Here is a 25,930-nt window from a genome sequence, read left to right as displayed (position 1 = left end):
GCTGCAGAGAACTCCAAAGCCTGGTTGGGCTGCAGAGTGCAGCGCCCGCAGCCCCATGGGCCCTGCTGTGGTTGTGCACCTGCAGGCCGGTCACAGGGCCAGGAGCAAGAGACTGATCCCAGGGCACTGCCTCTAACAGCCAGGCCTTGTCCAAGAGACTGACAAGCATGCAGAGAATCAGTGTCAGCGCAAGCACAGGAGAGGAGAAGTGAGTTATCACAGCATCCAAAGCACTGCAGTGGAAGTTTCACTCAGAGGCTGACCAGCACTTCAGAATAAAAAAAAAAAAGAAAATTGGCAGCCATCAAATACTTGTCACGCATAAAAAAAGATGGTAAGTACATTCCCCCGTCAGACCCATCACAGGAGCTTATTTCAGGAAGACACGAGAAGGATGTTACAGCTAAGTTAGATGCCATCATACTAAAGCTAGGATTTGACAGAATCTCCATCAGAACTCCCACCACCTCGGACAGGAATGCAACAGCTTCAACTCCCTGCTGAGAATAGCCCTCAGCCCATTTATAAACAGCAGGCAACCGGCCCACTTAACGGCTCCTGTCCCATTTCTAAATCACATCCACACTCTCACCCTTTTACACAACAGGTAGCAAAGGGAAGCAAGGCACCGGCATCCCAGAGTAGAAGGGCCCCAAGGCAGAGGAATGCATGAGGGGTCCGGAAAATACACCACATCCATGGGTGAAGGGAACTGCAAGGAAGAGTCACGATAAGAAACAAACACACAAACAAACAGCCAGAAGCACACCGGAGCCTGCAAGCTCCACCCCTTGCCAGGGTCTTCCCTCTACCCTGACTGCAAAGTATTCTCCATGTGCAGCTTCCAGTAAATCAAGCTTTGCTAAATAACCCCGACATGTGCAGGGCTGAGAACCAGCCAACAAGCAATGATGAGATGTCCCTGAAATGATTAAGGAAAACGCAGACATTTCTCAGGTTACAAGGAAGCCTGTTGTACTCTCCCCTTAGTGCATATGCAATGCTGCAAGCACAGTGCCGAAAACCTCCGATATTCAAAGGCTCATTTGGTTGACAAGGAGCCTGTGGATCCGTGGACAGATTGTCACACAAACTGTCAGGTTTTTAGAGAGACTATCAGACCTCTCTTTGCCTACGTTATGGAGCACATCAAAGACACAGAAGATGAACCAGACGCAGGCTGCACAGATCTGACAGAATGGTGGGTGTACATATTCAGAATACCGTACTGCTGGAGGGGGGAGACTTAATGTGAATAATCAGGGGCTGAAAGTTCCAGAAATGTGACAGTTTTTGGCAGCAATTCTCATCCTTGCATTTATTTATCGAAGAAAGAGAAGCTGCCATACTAGAGGCAAACTTGGGAAAGGAAGAAGAATTATATCAGCAGCAATTTATTTTGCCACCATACTTTTTCTTTATTATTACTACTCCCAGAGCGTTTTCGGAAGATATTTGTATTTTCAGTCAGGTTTCTCTCACTACGCTTGCAGCTTCTCTTCCCATTTTATCCTGTGGTAGAGGCTGGTTTAATGATTACGGCCAAAAAGACCGCTAGGACTTTACAGGTCACTGTACATGGTTAATGACACAGACAAATCCATACTTTCAGAAGTGCCCGCTGGCTTGCCGCGCTGTCTGGAGATGCTCAGGAGCTCATTATTCAAAACTTCAAGCCCAGGTTACTGGTAATCAGCACATCTGAAGGAAAAAGCCATACGTGGACAACCAGAAAGTGAAATAACAAAAGCTACTTTGATAAATGCTAACCTTAATCATAGGATCTTGCCTTTTTTTTTTTTTTTTTTTAAAATGGAGACCACATTCACTTGTCTTTCAGTGATCCAGAAATCTTAGTTAATGAATACCTGGAAAAAACTCCCAGCTCCACAGCTCAAAAGTAGTTTTACGAGGATAACCTGACTCCATTCCCCTTCATTAATAAATGCTTAGACAATATAAAGCAAGGGTATATTTCTTTTATGACCAGCAAAAAACAGTTATTAGGTTCTTTTTACTAAGAAATACTGATTATTACTTAAAAAAGGATGATAAAATATAACAGAGTCCTGATAACAAGAAAAATAGAAGAACAGAGATCCCTTTGGCCTCCCTTTACAATACCTGCCATAAAACCTCTGGTTCTCCTGCAAGGCATCAGTTACTCCGGAGAAAGGAACACAAATATCATTTTATATTTATTTTGCTATTCAAAATGGATTGAAATCCTCCCTACAGTCAACTGAACATAAATATGATGCTTATCCTAAGATAAAAAGCCAAGGAGAACAAAGGAGGAAGGATGGTAAAAGGGATGAGGGAGAAATCAGAAAGTATTTGTAAGCAGTTTCTTTTCCAGCATTCTTTCTCCCTGCTTTTAGTCATCTTTTCTTTCATATGGCTCTCAACAGAGTAGTTTTGCTTCCTCTGAAGGGGACAAGGCATTGAAGAAACATCTCTGTAGCTGACAAAGACCTCGTGAGGTCTCCAAAGAGAAGCCCCACTGAGCAGAAGGACCACGGGATGTCAAGGGAAGAGAGAGACGTTTTCACAGTAAGGCTATTGAGAAGGAAATATTAACATGGAAATCCAGTGCCCCCAGGCACACGCAGAACACGTCCCTCCATGCTCCAGCAGGGACTGTCACAGCCCTGGCTCATGCCGTCGCCTGCAGCTTCCAGCAGCATTTGGTTGCCACTGGTTTAGAACTGCAATACAGAACCGAGGTAGAGGGAAGGGAGCAAGAGGTTTCCCACCTCTGGTCCAGTACAGAATAATAGGAATAATTACATCTTAACTTCAAACAAGAAAATTCTGTTAAAGCTTTGCTGCTAGGGCATCTCAAGAACATAAATGGAAAAAACGTCACATGCAGTGTATCAAACACTCAGACATAAGCTAAACCTACTCTCAGAATTTAACCTCTGAGCAACGTCTCCAACAGCAAGATATACAATCTGCAGACAGCAACAGACCTTGACGTTGGAGCTAAACGAGGAATCTATACAAGAATGCTTTCCAAAAGAAAAACTTAGGCATAAGCATCTGTAATTATCCAGGGTGTCTTGCTGTAGCTGATAATGGGTATGACAAGAAAAGACTTGGGAAATGGATTTATAAGTGGGCTTTTCAGGCTTGTGAGCAAAGTATAAGTTTTTCACCTGTACATCCTGGCCAGGAACATACAAGGCATCATAGGCCTTCAGCTGGGGCTGTGGCTGGAGCTCGGAAATGCAACTAGGAATGCAAAGAGGGGACAAAACTGTATCCGGGCTGGAGAAAAACCAAAAGGAAATAAATCCACAAGCACCGCAGACCTGGAGCAAAATCCCCTCCCCACTGAGAGCGATCACCCAAAGCTGTACGCCAGTCCTGTCCTATTTGCACCTCAGAGGGACAAATTCTGTACTCCTCAATGGGACACACGCTGCCTATCATAAAAATCAACAGCTAGGACACTATTTTTTCTTGCTGCAAAGAGTTGCCTCTCACTGGAAGAAGAGATATTATCTCAGTGCCACACAAAGGAATCATTAGCCAGCAGGAAGCAATGGCTTTTTGGTACTGCTTATGGAAGCTCTATCTGAAAGAATGACCTGAATGTGAAAGACCTCGTGTATTATTCTTAATTCCCTGAGAGGCCAAAAGAAATTTTATGGTACGCACCAGCTATTATGAAAATTAATGTTAAAAAATAATGGCTCTAGAGAGCAGCTGAAAGTTCTCAATTCACACACATGCCCAGGCAGGCACGCAGCACAGCATTTCATATGTCTGTATGAGTTGTCCTCCCCATTTCAGGAACCACAGCCCAGCCAGTTCAAGGCTTGCTGTGTCAGAGCAAATTAGATGATTTCTGTGTAGCATCCAATACATCATAAATCATCCCTAGGGGAAAAAAATTCAGGCACTCCTGGATTGACCCAGGCATGCAAGCTCGCAGCAACGTTGCAGCTTGGAGTTATATAAGCAAAAATAATGCTTGTGTTCAAAAGAACAGGGAGGAAGAAAAAAGGAGTTACATCTTTTTTCCTTAAGACCTGAAATGCAATAATTGGGAAGGAAAAGAAATGCTAGCTGTTCTCTTGAAATAATGTACTTATTGGAAGCCTTCTCAGTTCGGAGGCTTAGCGTTTCATCTCAGCTCTGCACTTCCCCCTCGCTCCTCTTGCCCCTTGCAGGCTGACAGCAGGAAGCATCCTGGCTCTGCCTCTCCTTTGCTGCTGCTCCCTGCAGCAGCTGCCACCTGGCTGCTGCTGCTGCTGCTGAGCACGTAACAGGACAAACCAAGCATCAGGGTTAGACTCCACACTGAAGTCCATGAGATGCATTCATTATCTTCACTAAGAAAAAAACACTAGACAAAAATAAGTCATTATTTTGTACTTATAATGGAGCTAGAGAGTGAATGGGTGACTCAGGTAACCCTCACTATTAGAGACCAGGTGTTTAATGGTAAACTGAGATAGGAATCATTTGGGGGGCAGCAGAATAGGCAGCTGAAAAACCGGCCAACCTCAAAAACAAGCAGACGACTCACCAGATGCATCCTGGGGTCAGGACACCGAGGCAGACCAAATACCATTTGCAGTGGTTCAGGACCTCACAGTGAGCCTCTCAGTGCACGTATATTTAAGAATATTAAAACATGTTATTTACAAGCTACTTCTGAGTCATTCTGGGAACATGCATTATATGTTTAAGAAATTGGAATAGCTTTTGTATTTATAATTTTCTTTAAAATGAATGACAGATGGGGAAAAACCTTCAGAGAAGCAGCCTAGGCTGTCATGAAACATGTATTTAACACATCCACTGTAAACCACTGAGCACCCTCACTCCATAAGTACAGCCACCGTAAACGCAGGGCAGCCCCTTTTTAAAGTTTAATCCCTGGTCTACTTAATTCAGCACAAACTTGAGATGTTCTGCCTGATTTTCAGAGTAATTATTAACTATATTTTTATAATGATGTGATATAAGCGTGTTCTGTAAGGGCAACGTAAGAACGTATGGACATTTTCAATATGGACCTAAGCCTTGGTTTTATTTTTAGACACAATATCGATGCCTTTTTTCCTGCTGCACACAGAAGGAATGCTGCAGGCTAAAAGAAATCTCACGTTCCCCAAAGTCAGGGTCCTATGCACGTGGAGTCCATGCACAGGGAAGTTCTGTCTACGTGAAACAATTTCCAAGGCCAAGTCTAAATCTGGAATATCCCAAGAGGAAGGCGAGCTTCAATCATCCAAATCCCAGCAGACACACAGACTTCAGGCTAAGGTCTGCAACATATTTAATCAATTCACTGCGCTAGCTCTCCACAGTTTCATAAAATAGCCAATACTGCAATAACAGGACCAAAAATTAATTGTACACTGGTTGGCCAATTACACAGAAATAACAGGGAGCACTGGTATTTATTGTAGCGGGATAATGTACTTGGTGCTACAGCACAACTACACCACAGCAAAAAATAGCTGAGACAGACAGAGCAAGCACGTGTGCATGTGTGCATATATATAAATTTTATATATATATATGCACGTGTCCTGCTTTCCACTAAGAAAGTAGCACTGTCTTTACTGCTAATAGCGGTACCTGTGCGTACACACATTTATAAATACCATTCTGCTTATGGACAGTACAAAGGCAGAAAACAGAACTCTAAACTATCAGGCAATAAGAAAATGAATGATATGGAGGGAAAACTGGATTTTGAATATAAAAGGCGGGGGGAGGGGGGTGGCATCAGAAACATTAGGTAATGAAAAAAGCTCTCAGAAGGAAGACAAAAAGCACAGCTTATTTTGTTCTTTATGGACCAGACTGGACAAACACTCCAGCGCTCAGCTCTAACAAAGAGACAAGATTACATTCTAGGTCTTTTTGTTCTGCCTTTAACAAGTCTTCATAGTGATACACTGATGAGACCAGATACCAGATTGTTATCTAAATTCAGCTGCTAAATTCAGTGTTAAAACACTAAGTTCAAACCACACGTTGCCACATTTATTTCACAAGTCGAGCCTGAGGATGGATTCCTCCAAGACGAAGCAGCCCATAAGCATCATTCTCTCCCTCTGCAAAGGTACTCTAAATGCCAGGGAAACAAAATCACCCGGAAGGCTCTGACAGTTCACCCTTCAGCACGCAGACCGCAAATGCATCTCTACACTAATCCCAAAGACTGAAAAGGAAGAAAACACTTAGCCGCTGTTTGCATAGAAGCTGCTCGTAATTTGATGTAATGTACAGTACATCAGTCAACACATATTGAAGAGCAAACATACAGGCTGCAGAGAAGGCAGAGAGGCAGCGCTGACATCTAACACATTTTATTTACCCTATTATAGATGTTCTTTGAGTTCATCAAATTACCAATCAATTTATCCGATCTCTAAAAGCTGGCGTACCGAGGTATATTAACTACTAAACTTTACAAGCTTTCAGCAGAACAACCATTAAATGGGGGAATTGAGCACAGGGCACTGAAGCAGGCTTGCAAGGCGGTGGGTGGCAGCACGAAGCAGCGTCTCCCTGCAGACAGAGACGCTGCAGAGCCACGCTGGAAGCACAGCCTCTGCCCCATGCTGCTCCACGGGTACCAGCAGGAAGAAGGAATCGGGGATGCTGCGGCCCCTCCTCCTCCACCAGCATGACATGTAGTGTCTGAGTAACTGAAAGAGAGGAGGAGGATGAGAGGTCAAAAGCACTTCAGATGGCAATTCCGGTTTTGTTGTTTTGTTGCTGCTCAGAAACTTCACTGACAAACAGGACAGAATCTCACTTCTCTAAAAATCCAAGGCTAGAGCCTGAAAGGGAACACCACAGTCTTGGGTGGCCAGCCCAAGCAACTGGGAAGTGATCTGGATGATTAGGAGGGATCTTATCAGCCTATTTCAGAAAACTAAACTGCGGATTAACCTTCCTGCACTCAGAAGATGAAATCAGGAGTTCGATGAACTGGGTGCTTCATTATATTGCTCCACTGGCCTGGAAGGCAAACCACTTTTGTGGATCAGAGCTGTCGCAGAGTCACATAAAGCACTGCAGCAGGCTGGGGAGGAGGAAGGTTTGCAGCACGGGATGAGATTTCAACAAATTAGGTAAAGAAAAATGGAAATCGTAAATATTGTAAAACTTAATTACGAAGGAGGGGACGAGGACTACTTCTGAAAGGGAAAGGCATTTTTGGAGAACTGCTTAGTTTCAGCACTCACGGCTGTCCCTCAGAGTATCCCACGGCACTTTATAGAGCCATAAGTTAGCGACCGGCGATACAGCGACCCGGGGCAAACAAAGCAGCCATTACACGCACAGCAATAGCTCACACGCAGCCCTAAGATGTTACAGGCCATTTTATTGAGAAAATAAATGGTGTCAGGGACACCCACCAGGAACTATCAACCCGTTTAGAGAAGGGCACTGAATGTTTAATTCCCACTCAGACGGCAAAGGGCTCAGTTCAAGATGAACATCTCTACGCAGCTTTGGGTCCTTAGGTCTCACAGATACTGACCCATCCCAGGATCCCAGCTCAGGGAATGGATTCCTTATCCCCTTTAACAGAAGCCCCTACCACCTTTGCCAAGGGACGTCGGCTTGTTCCGCCCCACAGAATGGGAGACTGCTGCAAGAACAAGGATCAAGGCCAATAAGAACAACAAATAAAAGTTCATGTCTCTCCCATTCTTCGCATATGCTAAATGCCCGACAAACATGAATTACATGGTAAGTACAAGGGCAAAAAGATTCATTTAAACAAACCAAACCAGGTGAACGCCACACACAATTACAAGATTTGTGAAGCTAAGCAGAGAAAGAAGTGCAGTCTACTTTATTAACAAAAAATTCTATTTAATGCATTCCTTTCCCACTTGCATAAATACACTACAGCTTATGAATACCTCTTCTGCTACTTCCTGCTCTGAAAAGCTACAAGCAGAAAACATTGCATATTAATGAACTCACCGCTCTCAGTAGTCCATTGCCACCTAATAGAAGATAACATGGGAACTGCAGCTTAGGAAAATCTAAACAAAGAACAGACATCAATCTACAGCAAGGAGTTTCACTTCATCTGCTGAGATTACCTTCAGCCTCTCCGCTGCTTTATGCTTCTTCAAACAGCTACCCAGGTTTTTCTATATTGTAACACTGCCCTTAAATTTTGTTAGGTTAAACCAAGCAAGAGGCCAAATAGCAAAACAAATCTAATAAATATTTACTTGGGAGAAAGTATACAACTAACATGCTAAGTGAAATCCCCTGGTATCTGAAAAGAGATAGGAGAGACTGCATTTCTTTCTTATCGTTCTTTTTCAAAGGATGTTTCTACCATTTGGAGATGTCAGGACAACAAATACCCAGAATCCTTAACACAAATCCCAGTTCTGGGCAGTATGGATGCCAACTATTTGTAACAAGCTCCCTCCATCTCCTACTGCCCCTATTTATCAGCTACACATTCAGAAATGAAACAACATCAGCTTAAGCCTCTCAAATAGCATGCTTGTAAGGTTTTCGTTTCAGAGTTATCAGGCCCAGCTCTCATCCTCTCTACCCAGGGAAACTCCACAGTAAAAAAAAAAATCTCATTTGTAACAGTTGAAACAAGACCCACTTTTTGTGAAACAACTCCAGATTACATGGATGGCATGTAAAACCATTGCCACAAGTTAGAGTTAAAAGTTTAACCATTTCTACCAATTTACCCAGGTCTCATTACTGGACTATTTTTGGAGATTAGACAGTCACATTGCAAACATAAGGCTGGAACAGAACATCTGTACCATCAGCTGCAGACAACTGGCATTTACATATGGCCACGTAAGAAGTGGTCAGTTCAAAGGATCCACTTCCTGCATTTTTCTCAATCACAGAAATACTTCAGCTACTGCAAAACAAAAACATCAAAAGAACCCAAGAGGCTGAACCCCACAACTACAATGAACTGCTAGAACTAAAGCGGGGAAGGTTAAGAGCATCACCAGCATCCCAATCCCTTGAAAAGCTGTTGTTCAATAAAACACATTGGAACTTTAATTTAAATAAGTGGTCTAAAAAGATGACAGCCCTCCACAAACCCTGACAACCTGACACAAAGGGTGGAGTAGGAAGAGTATCTCCCAACAACAAACCATATTACTGGTTCCATGCTAGGACAGCTACTTCATGCGTTCAAATCTGCACACACAGAGCTGAGTGCTGGAAGCAGAAGTGTGTGGCATTTGCTCAACAGAAGTCAGAAATGCAAATCAAGCATTCAACACTCCCTAAGAAAGAAACAGAACCAAACGACAGTTCTCATACGGCTGCCACATAAATTCATGGCCCATCCACGTATATTGATCATTACATGTGCAGTTCTGGTTCCCATCTCTCCAGGACAATTAAACAGAGGTGAAAAAGTTTCTAATTATCCTGGCTGCTCACATTTAAGTATGCTAAGTCTTCCACAGGGAACAAGTAAGGAACAAGGATGTTTGAGCCTAAGTAGAGATGGCATCAGGAAATACACAGATCTACAAAGCCACGAGGGGCATGAAAGGAGACAAGGATTTACTGTCACTGATCCAGGTCTCATAAGGAAAGGGCACCGAGTAAGATTAACAAGTTCAAAATTTCTGTTCAAAACACACAGAAGGAAGCGCTAGTTCACACAACGTACAGCTGGGTGGGGAACTGCTCGAGATGAGACTAGACTGTGGAAAATAATAGCGATCCATCTAGGATTAGTAAACACACAGACATCTCAGGAAGCACCTGAGTCACAAATGACCACAGGCTGAGAAAGCATTTGGAGCAAGTATCACATATACTTGCCCTGATGCTGCACTCAGTCCCTGGGCAGCCGCTGTCGGTCAGTCTGGACCAACAAACTGAACAAGATGCATCTTCAACATGACAAAGCACTCCTGCACTCAGGCTTTCTTCTTCCAGAATTTCAGTAGAAGATGTGGGGAAAAACCCAGAAAAAAATACTGAAATGATTTCTTAGTACGTGCCCTTTCCTGTGAAAATTTTAATAAAAAGCTGTCTGGCGAAATCCAGTTTAAGATCTATTTGAAATAAGGTACACCTGTAGTTCATCTCATGCAAAACCTCTTTAGCATTTGTATAGCTTTACTATTTCACAACACTTTGCCCTCCCTTTATAAGCTATTCCATCTTACAGATGGAATAACGGAGATAGATGGACTAAGTAATTGTTTCAAACTCCCCAAAGAGAAACAGCTATTAGAAAATGAGGAGTTTTTTGCTTCCAATTCTGAGCTCTGTCCAGTAGATTACAGTACTCTTTCAGAGATTACAAAATAAAGGGATAATATATTCACACAATCTGCCGCGTTCCGGGGAACTACTGAGTTCAATTCGGTCAATACATCTCAAAGACAGAACTGCAAGGGGAAAAGGGCTCGAAGACAACCGAGCAGAATGAGAAACCTGGAAAAATATCATTCACACAAGCAGAGGCTGAAAAGGTGAGGACTGCTCAGCTTAGTGGGAAGGTAAAAGAGGGAACAGGACAGAAATCTACAGAGAATGACTAATGAAGAATTCCTTTCATCCCCTTCACATAAGGCATATTAAATGACATGAACTATTTGAAACCGGTAAAAGAATTTATAGAGCGTATTGCTAACCCATGGCACACAGCGCCACGTGATCCCGAGGCAAAGAGCTAAACAAGAGCACAAAAAAGTGGCTGAGAACGCTGGCAGTGACCCAAGTTCCATTACTGCAAATAAAAATACTGAATGAAAGTAAACTTCTGCAGCAGGCCACGTGTCAGTGATTGACAACACTGCAGGCTTTTCTCAAAGCCATTCTCCAAGGGGATTCTTTTGTTTAAAGGGGGCTGGGGGCTGTTTGCATCTTACCTCACAGTCTTTGTAAGCTGACCACTGTCAGGAGAAACAGGACAGTCTGTCTGAAAACATAGTAGCTGCTGTACTGTATAAGAAGCATGCTTCTCAGAAACAACACAATTGCCCTTCGCATCCTACCAGGAAGGTGATCTGTTCTTTCCATCACCTGTTCAAAAAATCCCTTCAAAACAAATTTGCAGGACTTGCCGTCTTGAATTCTGCTGTCAGGCAGACTGAGCTTACGGAAAAGGGGAGGAGAGGGGGAGATCCTGACAACATGGACTCCGGAAGGACAGAACTTGGCTTTTTAATTCCATGCTGAGCCACCACATCTCCTCACTCCCGGCCCAACACCTTCAAACAAGCAGTGACCCCCCTCCAGATGGCCATCCCTCCTAGCAACAGCAGAGAAAGGAAGCTTCTCCTTCAAAGCTTCTCCCAACTCATCCTCTGATGGTTTTACTTTATTTTTGTAATATATCTATACTATGGGTTTTTTTTAATGTATGTATGCTACACGTGTTTATACGTAGCCATAAATAAAAGCCCGAGTTGGAAGGTTTTGGCACAACTGAAGGATAAATAAATAAATAAATACATGTCAAGGTCTGCGTGTATTCAACAAATAAAAGCAGAATTATATAAAAGCAACAGCTAATAAAAAAGATTGTTCTGTGCTGTGTTTTCCATCTTTCCAACCATTATAGGAATAAAATTATCCACAGAGATCGAAAACCTTTTTCAAAACTAATACAATTAAGCTTTATTACACTGTTTCAAGTACATTTCTCTCCTCTCCCTTCTAGCCCCCACCACCTCCCACTCCAGTCTAACGGTTGAAGGCATTCTTCCATTTTATTATGAACAAAATGCTAGTGTTCAAGGGTCAGAAACTTCCCAGCGTTTCAAGAAAGGAAAGAAACCCTGCACTTCTTAATCTACTTTTTCTTTCTACACATAAGAACTCAAAGGCAGATTTTGTGCATCTCCACAGCTTGCCGAGGGCTATGAGCAGGTGACCTACTTCCCTAAGAAGATCCTGCACTAAAAAAAAAAAATCATTGCCTTTTTAAAAAAGTTACCCAGTTATAAGGGACATGGATCTGAAAAGGAAGACACTAAATACAAGAGAAGACTTGAAGAAGAGAGCAGTGCAGGTTGGTCACAAACTTCTCGTTCCACTGCCCATAAAGGACACACACACCCAAATTTCCCCTGCAGTTTCTGCCTCATGAGAGCAGATCTGGAGAGAAGAACGTAATGGCAGCACACAGTATGAGACCAAGACACTGCAAAAATTCCCTTTGCATATGAACATATGGACAACTGTGATAATTAGAACGATAGCTGCTAGATTGTTTGCAATTGCACTGAACAATCCCCATTATCTAGAAATAGAATTTGAAATCTGAATGCAGCACTAAGTGGTAGTTTTAATAGTTTATTTTTTAATGAACTGTATAGATTAAAGTGTTGCAAAATTGTATCATGTGAAATTGCTCGTGGGCATGTTTTACCATCAATAGCTTAAACAAACCAAACTGCTGCATGGACAATCATGCAGCAGCAAGGAACAAGAAGGGGAATAGATGTGCCAGTAGTTTTTTATCATTTCTATAAACTGTAATTTTCCTGCATTCCATATTCACCATGATGCTACATGACGGTAGTAAAGCTGATTGATTTCCATCTCTTTACGACCCACCTTGTTCATTGCTTTGCATTTTTCAGTCACATAAGAACGAGTTGGATGTATGCAACTCCCTGTCAGGAGGTCTAATTGCTTCTAACTGGAGAACATCATTCTCCACATTTATTAAAAAATAAAGGCTACTTATAATATTATTTCATTTTGCCAGGAAGTGAAAACTGCATTAGTTCATGAGGAACAGCATGGCTGCTCCTATTTTTATGGCATCAATTTTTAAAAACTCATCATGGTAAACAATTAAACCGAGAAGCAAATCCCACATTTAGGGGAGAGATTCAAATCCCTAAATGGATTTTCAAAGGTCATTTCAGGCTTAAAAGATGCTTGACAGCGTCTCTTCAAATCAAGTTCATTTCAAAGGCTTAACCAGCAAGAAACAGTGTGCTGCAGCAACATCCTTTGAACTGCTGGGCTCCCCAGAGAACAATTAATAATACAACTTTAATTCATATTTAGAGCAAGATTTGTGAATTTCTTTAAAAAAAAGATTTAACAAGGATTTTTAACAAAACGAAAAACACAGCAAATCTAGCTTTAACCTAAAACCCATAATCAAGAAAGTCTGAATTACTACGAATTTTTTTTAAATCTAGTTAAAAACCACTTATCTCTAAACGTGAGTTCTTTAAAAGGCTCTGTTTGTACAGCTTTCTCATCATTTAATTACATGAGGAGTGGGGGCAGATAAAGGGTGCTGACAGTCCCAGGTTTCAGCACAGTGCTTCTTGTTTCTCCGCTCAGATCCACAACCGATCCCATTAGCATCTGGAGGCCACAGACAAAGGACAGCTTGGCCTTACCTTCCTCTCAATGCGGGCCAACTGCTCCTTATAGAAGGCCTCTTGCCGCTTCAGCTCTGCCTCCCTGCCTTGCAGCTCCATGACCTGGGAAGAAGAACAAAGGAGAATGAGTAGAAGAAGAAATTAAAGGTAAAGAATGTGAGGGCATGGAAAGCACAGTGGGATGCAGACTGGAAGGAACTCACAAAATCCACACTGCTCAGGACTAGTGCATGGGATCCCTGCCAACGGAACTTCAAACTTTCCATGTGCTGGCTCATTTGGGACTATCCTCATGGGTCTGAAACACTAGTCAGTAACACACTCAGACGCATTACCTTGTTTTAATTTCTCCTTTTTACATTAAAGCCTATAATCAAACAAAGGCAACGTGTCTGGACTTCCCTACTGTCTTTTTCTGAATTCTGCCTTACCCAAGCACATTACATGAATCATGATGTTTATTACAACTTTCCTCACGCTACCTTAAAAATAAGCCTCAAGTCCTCCATTTCACTTCTCCTTTGAGTGCCAGAAGCCTTCCACAGAGGTAATGCATCCCTACAGTCATAAGGGAAACACCCAGCACAAGTCTGTGTTATAACATTTACAGAGCAACACATTCTCACAGACCATGCACGTGCCTTTATACACACAGTTAAAGCCACTGCCATAACAATTAAGTGTTCTGCTTGTTACACGCTCTCTGCACATGCACAACCAGGCTGCACCCCCAGAGCTCCTCTAGTTGGGCGACGCAGATTTGGAGGGAAGATTAAGGTCAGAATTCCTCCTCTTTCTTCTGAAGTAGAAGTGTGATGCTTCCAAAGTTTGGTATACAAAAGCATGCTGAAGGCCTAACCTGGTCATCAATTAAACCATGACCAGTTTAAAAAGTAATAAAACTGTTTATAGCAACAGCTTTTGCCTTTCAGCTCTTGACGACTGGCAGCACTTCGCTGCATTCCCACTCCTAAACTGAGCTAACATAAGAAAATGCAGCATTGATGAATTGAGACAAACTTTTTAAATCTACAAATAAAAAGCAACAATAGCAAAAAGAAATGGCACTTGTGTTTCTCCTCCCATCCCACTCCGAGGTCTCTTGGGCCTCCTAAGTTACCACCGCACAGAATATCTTTCAAAATTAAACGAGCAGTCAGTTCACCATAGTGCACACCCCGCTAACCTACGGCATCCCGGCAGCACTACTCATATCTTTAATGGTGGAACAATCACAGAAAACGCTGGTCCAACGTGATTAAGCAACTGGGACAGAAACATCCCCGTGGGCTCAGACCTGTCATTTTACAGCCAACAGCCGTTGTTAATGAGAAAAATTACATCTGAAAGCAAGTTGCCGTGCATTTCCTTCTTTCTGCTCCCCTGCTGATGAACTACAGTGGTATAAACAGGGCTAAGAAGAAGCTTTAAGACACACAGTGAGAGATGGCTGATGAGCAAAGTATGAGCACATGAAACAGAGGTTGGGGATCCGCTTTTAAAGAACGAACGAACTGGTTCTCATGTTTGTCAGCCCAGCCAACAAGGCCAGGATAAGGCGCAAGCACTGCAGACTCGCATCTACACACCCTTGTTCTCAAAGACTCTTGCTTAACAGCAAAATCACTTGCTTAAGTTTAGCCAGAGCTGCTGTATAACTTCCAGCAAGGGAAAGGCCAGGCAAGAGATGAGCTCTATCTCCACAACAATAAGGGCACTGATGGGCACCTCCTAACTGCCAGAATTTCCTTTTTTTTTTTTTTTAATAAGGGAACTAGAATGAACCTTTTGAAACCAGATCCATCCTCTGTACAGGACTAGGCAATTGCAATTGAAACGAAACAGAGAGAAGGAGGGACAGTGGTCTGCTGGGTATGCAAAGGACCTTGATTCTCCTGCTAATTTGCTGCTTAACACCCATAAAATAAGATTACTACTGAAGTGCTTCACATTTCCTTAAGGATAAAAATATATAAGAAAATGAAAGAAGAGAACATAATGCTGTCCCCTCTGCACGGTTAAGATAGAGGTTGTTTTCAGTGTAAAGCGTAATACAGGATGAAAACAGTCAAAAGATCAATCCTATAAAACATGAGAAAGTTTCTCCTTAGTCCAAGTGAATGAATTATGTGGCAGTGCTACTCATCTGGGGTAGCAGACTTCTCTGGGAGAACAAAAACAGTACATTTAACAGCACTGGCAGCCAAGACCTCGGCGTACACACCATCCTACTTCCCAGATAATCCCACATTACCACCATTAAATTGCATGATGAACCAGAGTTTGCAGTGAAAATTTTTACTCAGAATTCAAACATGTTTTCAATGTTTCAAAGAGCTGCTCAAGTGCACTGAGAAACATTCTACAGAGTGAAATATCTGCTTGAAAGTTGCTTCTGTTTCCCTCTACTCCCGGCTGTTATTACTAGAAACTTTAGTACACGTTATAGTGATGCTTGAAGTATGAATGGCACAGACAGGGTGTGTATCACTTGAAGTATTCACTGTTCCAAACTGGGTTAGGCAACAAGGGACATTCTGTATGAACACAGGATATTTATTAAGAGCTCCTCTAGTCCTGCCTCCTATTCCCTACCTAAAGTCAGAAGCCTGTGATGTCCCAGACAGAACTGGCTGCTATGGAGATGATTATAATTTCACAGGGGACTGAGATTGCAGGTGGCAAACAAAGCATCAGATACACTTTTCACATAAAGGCCTTTAAAAATGAAGAATGGAAGGAGGGAAGACATGCGTGATAAGACATTGGTTTGAAAATCATGTATTGAAAAGCTGCATTTCTCATCCACGCTGCAGAAATGACATCTGAGCTGGAACGTGGCATGCAAGAGATGACCAAAGACTGGAGATGACATCAAAGAAACCGTACTGTCAAACACAGCAGACTGTCATGTCAAGGAGGAATGAGAAAGCAAAACAAAGAGGGAAGGGAGGCAGACTGCAGCTGGTTGTAGAATATTCAAATGTACTCAGAATTCTGAAGAGTAGCAGGACGGACAAATATTTGCAAAACAGAACACACGCAACAAGAAATTTCCCTCTGCACAAAACCATCAGATATATTTAGGAAGTGCTCAGGAACTCTTTGTAATGAAGTTAAAAGCGTTAAATTCCTACAAAAGGGCAGTGAAGATAAGCTATGAGCACGCTGTTACAGCTTCCAAGCGCACACGTACCTGGCCTGGCTCTGGGCTCTTTCAAGTTCTTCCTACTTTTTAATCTTCGCAGTCTTTTCAGAGCCCAAAGTTTTTCAGGTTATCTAGATGCCACTTGGGAACATGACAAAGAACAGAGGCACAGGCGTGTGTGACTCCCTGCCTCCTCCCCACCCTTTATCCAGTAACCCATTTAGAAACTGTGACAGCACATTTCTAGAGCTACGCATTACATATTGGCTCCACTGAAGAATTCAAGCACTGGCCTGCTAGCTGACAGCCAGGCCAAAAGAAATATTTTACAAGTCTCGTAATTGAGTTAATAAATTACTGGTTCATTCTCTTTGAACAAAGCAAGAAACTGAGCCTCATCCTGAGCTGCAGCCAACACGCAGCACAACACGCTGTGCACCTGGTCTTGTAGAGCCAGGCTTCGCTCTAGCTACATCCATTCACAAATCAGCTTTGGTTTTCCTCTGTGAAATAACAGCAGATTTTTATTACTTTTAATTACAGTTTCCTTCTCATCACCTTGTTAAATGTTAAAACTAGGGAGGAAATCTGTTTTAAAAGGGCTTCTTGGCAGGGTTAGGTTACAGCAGGGAGTGCGGCAGCAGGAATCAAGCGTAACAAGAGTACAGCCCACAGCTGCTGGAGACCTGCAGTGCTGTTGGGAGACAGCATAGAAAAGACGACTGGGAAAAAAGCCTCCCCTCTGTAAAGGGCAAGTCAAGCTAGAAGGGAAGGTCCATATCTCAATCTGCTTCCTCAGAGGTAAGTCAGAGCACTTGGCAAGGTTACTGCAAAAGTACTTATCTTCTTGGCAAAACACATTCACCAGTCACAGAGGAACTAGTGGGATGACACCCAGAGAATCAGTCAGAGGCAACCCTTGGAAACAAGCTACAGGGATGAAGAAAGGTCCCGAAGTCTCTGTCAGATGCCTTGGTTCTGCAATTCATTGAGAGGAATCGCTAGGTTCCTCCAAAGATGCCCATCATCCCTGCAGTAGCACGGCAGGCATTAGAGCTGGGTACCACAGCCTGCCACACTTCACCACTCTAACTTCTTATACTTCATGCTTTCCAATGTCCCTTCCAGCCCTGGAAACAGTCCAGGAGGCATGGGAGAAAAACAAATACTATGAAAGGCTCCAAAAGTAAACAAAGGAATTGACAGCAATGCACTGAAGAACAGGACTACCTCCAGAATCAGCTAGCTGGCATGCTCCTGGCCAAGCCTACAGGAGACCAGCAGGGCTGAAGGACAATACAAGCAGCAAGGGGCAGTCTGCACACATCGTGCCCCTGAGTAAGCAGCAGAACTCTACAGGGAGGGCTGTACCAGAGCAACAACCATGGGGAAGCATTGACGCAACTTCCATTTGCATCAGCAGAAATACCACCAACAATGCAGAGCTGCCTGCAATCACTATTCCAAACAGGCAAGGCCTACCACATCACTTGCTTTTTGTCCCCTCTCGTTCTCTTGAAGGCTGGTGACTGCTTGTTTGTTTTAGACCCCAGATGCAGCCTTACAGCCTTAAAAAGCAGCACTGGTGTAACCTTCATTTCCTCCTGTTTCTGCCGCTGTCTTTGCCAGCTACACACATCACCAGATCAAGTTTGGTTTCAGCAGCTGTAAGCTACACAAAAGGAACCAGTGAAAACCTTTATGGAGGAAATAATATGCAATTTTCTAGCTGAACACCTTTTAAAATGTAATGACAGAAAATAAAATCCTGCATCTGTGCTCCGCAATAACAATCTGTACGCGCACAGTAACAACATGACACTTGGAATAAGCAAGATCCAGACAAAAAAAAAAAGAGCTTACCCAGGCGTCCAAATCCACAGGCTTGGAATAAAGAGAGCGCAAGAGAAAAAGGAAGGAAAAGAGAAGAAAAAGAAATCAGTGATTTATAGAGGCCGCCTGCTGCTGCACAATATAGCTTTTAGTATGACAAGTTTAGAAAAGTTCCTTAAAAATGACTAGCATCTTAAATAGTGCAGTGCTGTCCCCTGTTGGGAACTGTGCTATTAAAGCAGAAGCACACATCCCCAAAATAAAAACAAAGCAAACCCCCTGAAGACCTCTGCAGGATGCCCCCATAGAGCAGCAGCTAAGCACAGACAGCTGTGCAGCAGTCAGGGTGTCACACAAGGCACTGCACAACTTTGTCCACAACACGCACCAATGGATGAGGCAATGCTGGGCGTACTTGAAAGGAGAAAACCAACAACCACACTTTTCAAATTCCTCGGGAAGAACACGCATCTTTTTGCCAAGGCAGTTTTGAATATATAAGTTGACCTCAATAGCGAGTGATCTTTATACGACATCTTCAGAGTGCCAGTTGACTGGTGGGATCCTCCTTCAAAGGGGTTCGAATACTACTTCGTGCACATTCCAAGCCTGTTTGCCAAATCCAAACTGCCCTCACCTACACCTACACCTTCACTTGTTGGCAAGCCAAGCAGATCCAGCAGGCTGCAGTGTTGCCTTTTTTTTTTTTTACTTATTACTAATTTTGACTCGCACAGTAACCCAGCCGCAGCAAAGCAAGTGCAAGACGATAAACGTTTCCTGCACATAAACACCTCCTTCTGAAGCCAAGGCATTTACAAGGCAGCCACAGCTCTCATTTGCTGTCAAGGGCTGCAAGCCTCCCCTGCCTCTCAGGGCCCCAGTCAATCAGCAGCACTCTCACTAAGCAGGAACTCCAGACAGGCTGGCTGTTATTATTATGATTATTTATTTGGGAGATGTTGACAGGGCAGGAGGAACCTTCCTCCTGGTCATAGTTCAGTGCCAGAGGGAGCAGACGGGAATGTAATATGTGTATGAAATCTGCCATCACTTTCAAGGCACAGAGCAGCTCCTCCAGGTAAATGAGGGGTGATGTGTCACTCGCTGCATGTGTTGCCCATCCTCATTCTTCACAACAGCTGAGAGGGGTGGGATAGAACATCTCCAGCTCAGCTAGGGGAAGGCAATCCCCTTCCTGCAGGCAGGTTTGATATACTGACATCATGTCCTTGGCCAAACAACCTGACACACAACAGGTGCTGACCAGCAATCACTGACCCATCTTGACAAACGCTTGATCTGAATAATATTTTTCTTCCCACTGATTTTTACAGTCTGGACAGATGTGCTTAGTGTTTTAGCAACACTCCAGCAAGAGTAAGGCTGTCCATCCTCAGCAGATGGACAGGAAGAACAGGGCTCTTTATGGCATGATTACTTCAGCAGGTAGGTCATGTACACCAGTAGCTCATTACTGGATGTGCACGTTGTCCTTGGGACACCTGAGCCACTGACTGACACATTCCTGGTGCACAAATATTTGCATGACAAAATAATCACGGGGCACTGACTCGATAGCACTGGACAGTTGCTAAGAGAACAAGAAGAAAATCCTCACTAAGATGTGATCTCTGTTGTATCCCTATTAACTATAATGCACAACAGTAGAATTACACTGCTGCTAACCTCAGGGCATCTATTCTGCCAGTACTGCCAAAGGCTTTAATTTTGTCACCTTTGAGGAGGAAGAAAAATTATTACGCCAGGAACAGATGGATGTAGTCCAATGAAAGGGAAGAGGAAACTTAAAACAGGTTTTGTTGCAATAGGAGATATTCCTGGGCTGGGAAAAAATAATTGCATTTGGAGTGAAGCACAGACTAAATAAAACATAATAAAGTACAAAAATGAAAACCTTGGTTTAAGTTGTACTACTTAAGTCTGTGCCAAGACTTTTAGTAGACTTGAATTTATCATCACTGATAATAAGAGACGCAGTGTGTCCACCAGTATTTTCAAAGTTTAAGTTACTAATTTCTTAAACAGTTAACATCTGGCTTCCTTGCTTCCTAACCAAATTTCGCTTCCAGCTCCCAGTTGCAGGTGTGAGCATTACAATCCCTGCCCTTGGACACAAGCCATCACTTAGCACCCTCAGTCAATACTGCTGTACTCTTCCGCTACAGCAAGTGGGTTACTCAGATAACCCAATGGACAGTTGAATAAATATTGAACTTAATTATTGGGGTCAAAACCAAGCCAAGATATTCCCTTTGACTGTACCAGAAGCAAACGGTTATTATTGAAACGGGACCTGAGGCAAAATCAGCAACCCCTATCCAAGGTGTTCATAGGGAAAAAAATGACACAGTCCACTTCAAGTAGACTCTGGTTGGATATGGGAACAACATAAGCAATGCATCTGAAATATTCACATTTGAACACTTGATCTGCAAGCAGGGGATATTTTCCCACATACCAATGAAGTCATGAATACAGTGTCGAAAGTGTTTCACCATTATAGACAATTCCCAATACCCTAACCCATATATTATTAGTAGTATTCCAATATTCCAATCCATACACAACATCACCTACACATCACTCTTGTCCATCATGGTCTGAAGAAATGTAAAAATACTGGTTAGCAATCAAAATATGGTTCTGCAGTCGGTGATGCTGGACAAAGGGATATGCACGAAGAAGTGGCCTGAGGGCAGGCAACACCTCTGGACCCTGACTGGAATCAGCCTGAACCTGGATGTCCATCACCTTGCCATGGTCGTTAACACTGCCCTATAATTAATCTAACTACAGCATCCAGGCTCAGGAATCCAGACTGCCAGTTTGGTAGAGATCTTCTGCTTAAGAACTGAACACAGAATATTTTCATGGGCACTGCCAGCTTCAGGAGTTGAAGATAGAGTGGGATATGCAAGAAATGAGAGGCAGCAGGTGCCCAAAACCTAAGACAGCTGTTGGCAACAACTTTTGCACTCATGTCGGTATCTGAAGAGCTCTGCAGCACGTATTCTAACATCTTGATGACCAGACATCATCACTGAATAAGCGAAGAGTCATTTCTCCAAAAGGCAATAATCCAACTCTAAGCTTTACCATCATGGTAGGAGATAAAGAATTTGAAGAATAAATATTCAGTACCCACTCCATACCCTTAAACACTTCTAATTCAGTGGAAAATTGAAGCAGTATCAATATTAAATGTAACTGAAGTCAGATATGTAACGGGAGAGTAAGCAGAAAGAGACAACTGAACAGCAAACAATTCTGAGACAAGGCAGTGATGAAATTGCTCAACTAACGCACAGAGAGCACACATGATTCTATAAATATGAAGATGGGAAGCATCAGAAAAACCCTCTGCCCTTTTACAATACGGGACAACTGCACTTCTAATAGTTATGACACTGCTGAAGTTAGGTTTGCATGACTAACAGTTGATAGTTTTCATTTAAAACAAAATAAAGAGAAGCCTATTTTATAAAATCTAAAGTAAACCATCTGCTTTCATTGCTTGCTTTAATACTTCAGCCCATTCCATGTTCTCTTTTCCCATCACCACTTCTATATGCGTACACACACAGAGCTTTCATTTTATAGGCTGCCAACAGACATTGGATGCTTGTCTATAGGAATCTTACAGTGTTGGCTCTCTAGCTGTACACCCAAGATGCTTATTGCTGACAGCAGGTGAGTCAACAACTCCCTCTAAATTTTCACCTCCTTGCTTAAATCCCTACTCAGCCTATTACACATAAGACTCTACAAGACCCTGACTAATTTAGCTAAAAGAAAAAAACTCTCAAGAGAAGACACTGGGAAATTCTATTATTAATTATGATTTTCTATCCCAGAACATATTTGAGATCCCACTGAGTCCATGAGGTATTTTCTCAAAAAGCTAGAAGCAAAGGCCACTCAACTCCTCCTGGATTATTTCTAGCTCATAATCATTAATACAGACTCCCATTATGCCAGCCTAGGGGTGGCATATGGCTTTCTAGGGATAGTACAGACAGGGGAAAATATCAGTTACACATGCTTGCATCCCAATCTCATTTCTGATCATGCATTTGGGTATATAGCTTTCTCTTGCCAGGTTCTTAAATACCAAATACATTAGTTCTTAAGTCAAACATACTATATACTTCAAACACAACCACTGTCCTGTAAGGAATCAGGATAGCTTGCATCATCAACTCATGTGCCTCCAAGCAGCAAAAATGTTGAACCATGTGAGCTGAGAAGGAATTCCCAATCCACACTTGCTCCCAAACACTAACACAATTTTTACCCATGTTTGAACAAAACAAGTATTTATAGGCACCAACCACTGAATATAGCTATAACATAGTACAGTGAATCCAAAGTTCTTTCTACACGATTAGAAAACTAATTTCTTTTTATTTTTTTAAAGAATTGTCAAATACTACACAGTTTAAGAGAAACAGAGTTGACTTTGAGGCTACTTTTTAATACAGGCAAAGACTGTCTTAATTACATGCTTGAGTGAGAAAATTCTTGAAAACCTTCACTCACAATGATGCATCCCATTTGTCTCTACAAATCCTTCTGCAGGTGGAGACTCAGACTTTCAGACACCCTAGTACATGTCTTTACCCACTACGGGTCTTGTAAATTTTCCTGTTTGACTGCTCTTTCTTCCTAGACATACACAAAGCACGCTTCATGCAGCATTACAGGGTCAGTATCTTTCTAGGGTAACATCCAACCTCTCAGTTTGCCAAAACGTACGTGGGAAAGACAGAATAATAAAGGTTTAGAATAAATCAAGAGGATTCCAAAGCCTTGCAGAAAGGGCCACAACAAGTGTATTACAGAGAACTCAACATAAATGTCACACTAGTACATATATTCAGTCATGCTTGTAAGTAAAGTATTATCAAAGGAGGAAAAGCGGAGTTAAAAAAATGTAGAAAGATACTAATAGACTGCCAGAAAGAAAAAGAAAAGAGAAGTGAAGGACTTCACCACAATCTCTCTCATTTCCACAATTACTAAAGAGAGATAAGCAGTAAGCACTACATTTCCCTATAACCAGTTCTGAAAATGTACCTCAGACTTGGCCCGCAGCATTCCCTGCATCCTATGCCAAAGTCAGTGTTATGAAAAGGCTGCCAATTAAGTTGTGGTTTTGAGCTATAGACAAAATGTCCACTAGAGACTCTGGTTCTTGTTTCCAAAGCACTTGCATCCCACCGCACGCTTTAAGAAGTGAATACGCTGGTACACGGGTACATATTCACTTGGTTCCCACAAGGCTGAAATCAGAGAAAATACTGCAAGGTTGCATGTTCTAATGTAATCCAAGTATTTCATAATGGAATCATCCGCAAGAAAAAAGAAGAGTGTACATTCAGCAACAAGGATTTCAGGCTATTGTAAACTATATTCCTTATTTTTATATTGCAACCTCCAGGGCACATTTATATCAACAGCAACTTGCAAATCTATGTCACTGCCAGCAGATTTTTGATTTCCATTTGAGAGGACAATTCGCAAATGGCAGTTTTCCACATTGTGCAAGTGCTAAACATTTGTAAGAACTAGAAGGATCGCTCTTACTCAAGGCAGGAAGCTTGGAAAAAGTCAGGGAGGAGGCTGTTTTCTTTCTACAAAGGAGCAGTAGCTGTTAGTTACTGAGATCTGCATCAAGCTCAAGGCAGGTATTACTACTGTCGGAAGAAGGAGAGTATAGACCGAGTGCAGCAGGAAGAGTTGGGCAGTTTGAGGAGTTTTATTTAAACAATTATAGTGCTTCCTTCGCATTGGAGCTCCTGAAGCTCTAACACGATGCCACACGCAACCACATGGAACCATAGTATTTACTCCTAGACTTTTCGATCAAATGCAAGAAGCTTGAAACGCAGCTTTAAAATACTGTATGCTCTAAATATAGCATTCAGATGACCTGACAGAGCCAAGATTCATGCTTCGTGAGTTTGCAAATTGAAGGAGTCAGTCTAGCTCACAGTATCGCAGAATCCTAAAGACAGATTGCTCTATTTATTGTGCTAGATACTATTTACAAACATATCTCCACACACCGTTTGCCCTCTAATTACAGTTAGAGCACATAGTCATTTACTTTGTGAGCTCCTTTTGTACACTACACCTCTAAAGTCAATGAAAGTAATTTTTAGAACCTGTTGATTGATTTATTGATCAAATAAGTTGACCAATGCAGTAGACTAGAAATAACCAGACTGCTAAGTGATTTGACAAATATTCCTAGAGACTTATCACCAAAGGCCCTGAAAGGAAGGGAAAAAAGTCTTGAAAGGTAGGTTCAGGCTTTTTTAGAATCTGGGCCAACTGTTGGCCCTACTACTTCATTCCATATGCAGGCCTACTTGAACAAGTGCACTCTACAGCCAGATGCCTGAGGTAATTTACACTCCAGTACAAAATTGACCAGAAGCGATGGTGTAAGTTCAGCTCCTATTTAGAATCATAGAATCATTTTGGCTGGAAAAGACCTCTACAGTCACCAAGTCCAACCCCAATCCATGCCCACCAACCACGTCCCTCAGCGCCACATCTCTCAGTTCTTGAACACCTCCAGGGACAGTGACTGCACCACTCCCTGGGCAGCCTGTGCCAGCACCTCACCACTTCTTCTGAGAAGAAACTGTCCTAATATCCTACGTGTAACTCCCCTGCCACAACTTAAAGCCATTACCTCCCACCCTAAAAAACAATGCATGAAGGAAAAGGGGTGAGAACTACATTATACAGGAGTTTGAGACAAGAAAGGGAAACATATCTAACCAAGGCCATGGGACAGAAGAAACCCAGGCAGAGATCATCTTCCACAGGCAGCTTCCAGTGCTCTGGGCAGATTTCTAGTAATTCTGTGGTGAGACTCCGCTGCAGCTTTCAATGAGCCCCAGCAGCAAGGAGCTGATTACGCCCCTTGCAAGCACTGAAAACTATAAACCTCATCAATCAAGTGTTCACTGTGATGGTCTACTTCTTCCTATAGATTTAATTGTGATTTAATGAGGTTTTCAACGAAACATGCTGGCAGCTTTTCATAAAACTAAGCTGAACATAACTTGTACTCATTTACACTGCCCACCCAGTTGTAAGAAGATTGGTCATCCAAATCAAGCAAGAGGCAAATCAGAATTCAACAGTGCTGCATAAGAGTGGTTTCCTAAGAGGTACAGGAAAGGTACACTAAAAATGCAGGAAGGAAAAGGAAAAATCTTGTCTTAATACTGTTGTTTGTACAGTATTTTAGCTAATCTTTTTGCATTGTGATATCGAGAAGTTTACATTTATCTCCAGAATAACACAGGAATTAAGATGTCCAAGGATGTCAATAACTTTTTCTACTAGCATAAAACTAAAGCAGGAGAAACTATCCAGGTATAGACAAAATAAATCAGCAAGATCGAATTCACTATCTGTCATAACCTCTCAGTATTTCTGGAAGTGAACACCGCACTTAGCAAAACAACCTTTAGAATAAAAATCTTTAAAAGCATATTTATCTCACAATATTATCTTTCCTGTCATGTAATATATATAC

The 25,930-nt window shown here is 42.4% G+C and overlaps 1 protein-coding gene across 7 annotated transcripts in view; it reads right to left on the bottom strand.

The window, feature by feature from the left end:
• CHCHD6 (coiled-coil-helix-coiled-coil-helix domain containing 6) overlaps positions 1-25,930 on the bottom strand; it is a 102,040-nt gene that overhangs the window by 53,405 nt on the left and 22,705 nt on the right. For 6 of the 7 annotated variants that reach the window (XR_002442655.1, XM_021409969.1, XM_021409966.1 and 3 more), the window contains 2 exons: positions 18,379-18,399; positions 13,386-13,469 (listed from right to left, as the gene is read on the bottom strand). Coding sequence is in view for 6 of the 7 variants with exons in the window: in XM_021409969.1 (XP_021265644.1) it covers positions 13,386-13,469; positions 18,379-18,399 (105 nt within the window). In the remaining variant the exon portion in view is untranslated. The remainder of the gene's footprint in view (positions 1-13,385; positions 13,470-18,378; positions 18,400-25,930) is intronic. The other variant, XM_021409968.1, reaches the window with a different exon arrangement.

Source organism: Numida meleagris, chromosome 11 (genome assembly GCF_002078875.1).
Source record: "Numida meleagris isolate 19003 breed g44 Domestic line chromosome 11, NumMel1.0, whole genome shotgun sequence".
Classification (NCBI taxonomy): Eukaryota; Metazoa; Chordata; class Aves; order Galliformes; family Numididae; genus Numida; species Numida meleagris.
Note: the sequence above shows the minus strand (reverse complement) of the source record. Positions and strands in the feature narration are given on the sequence as shown.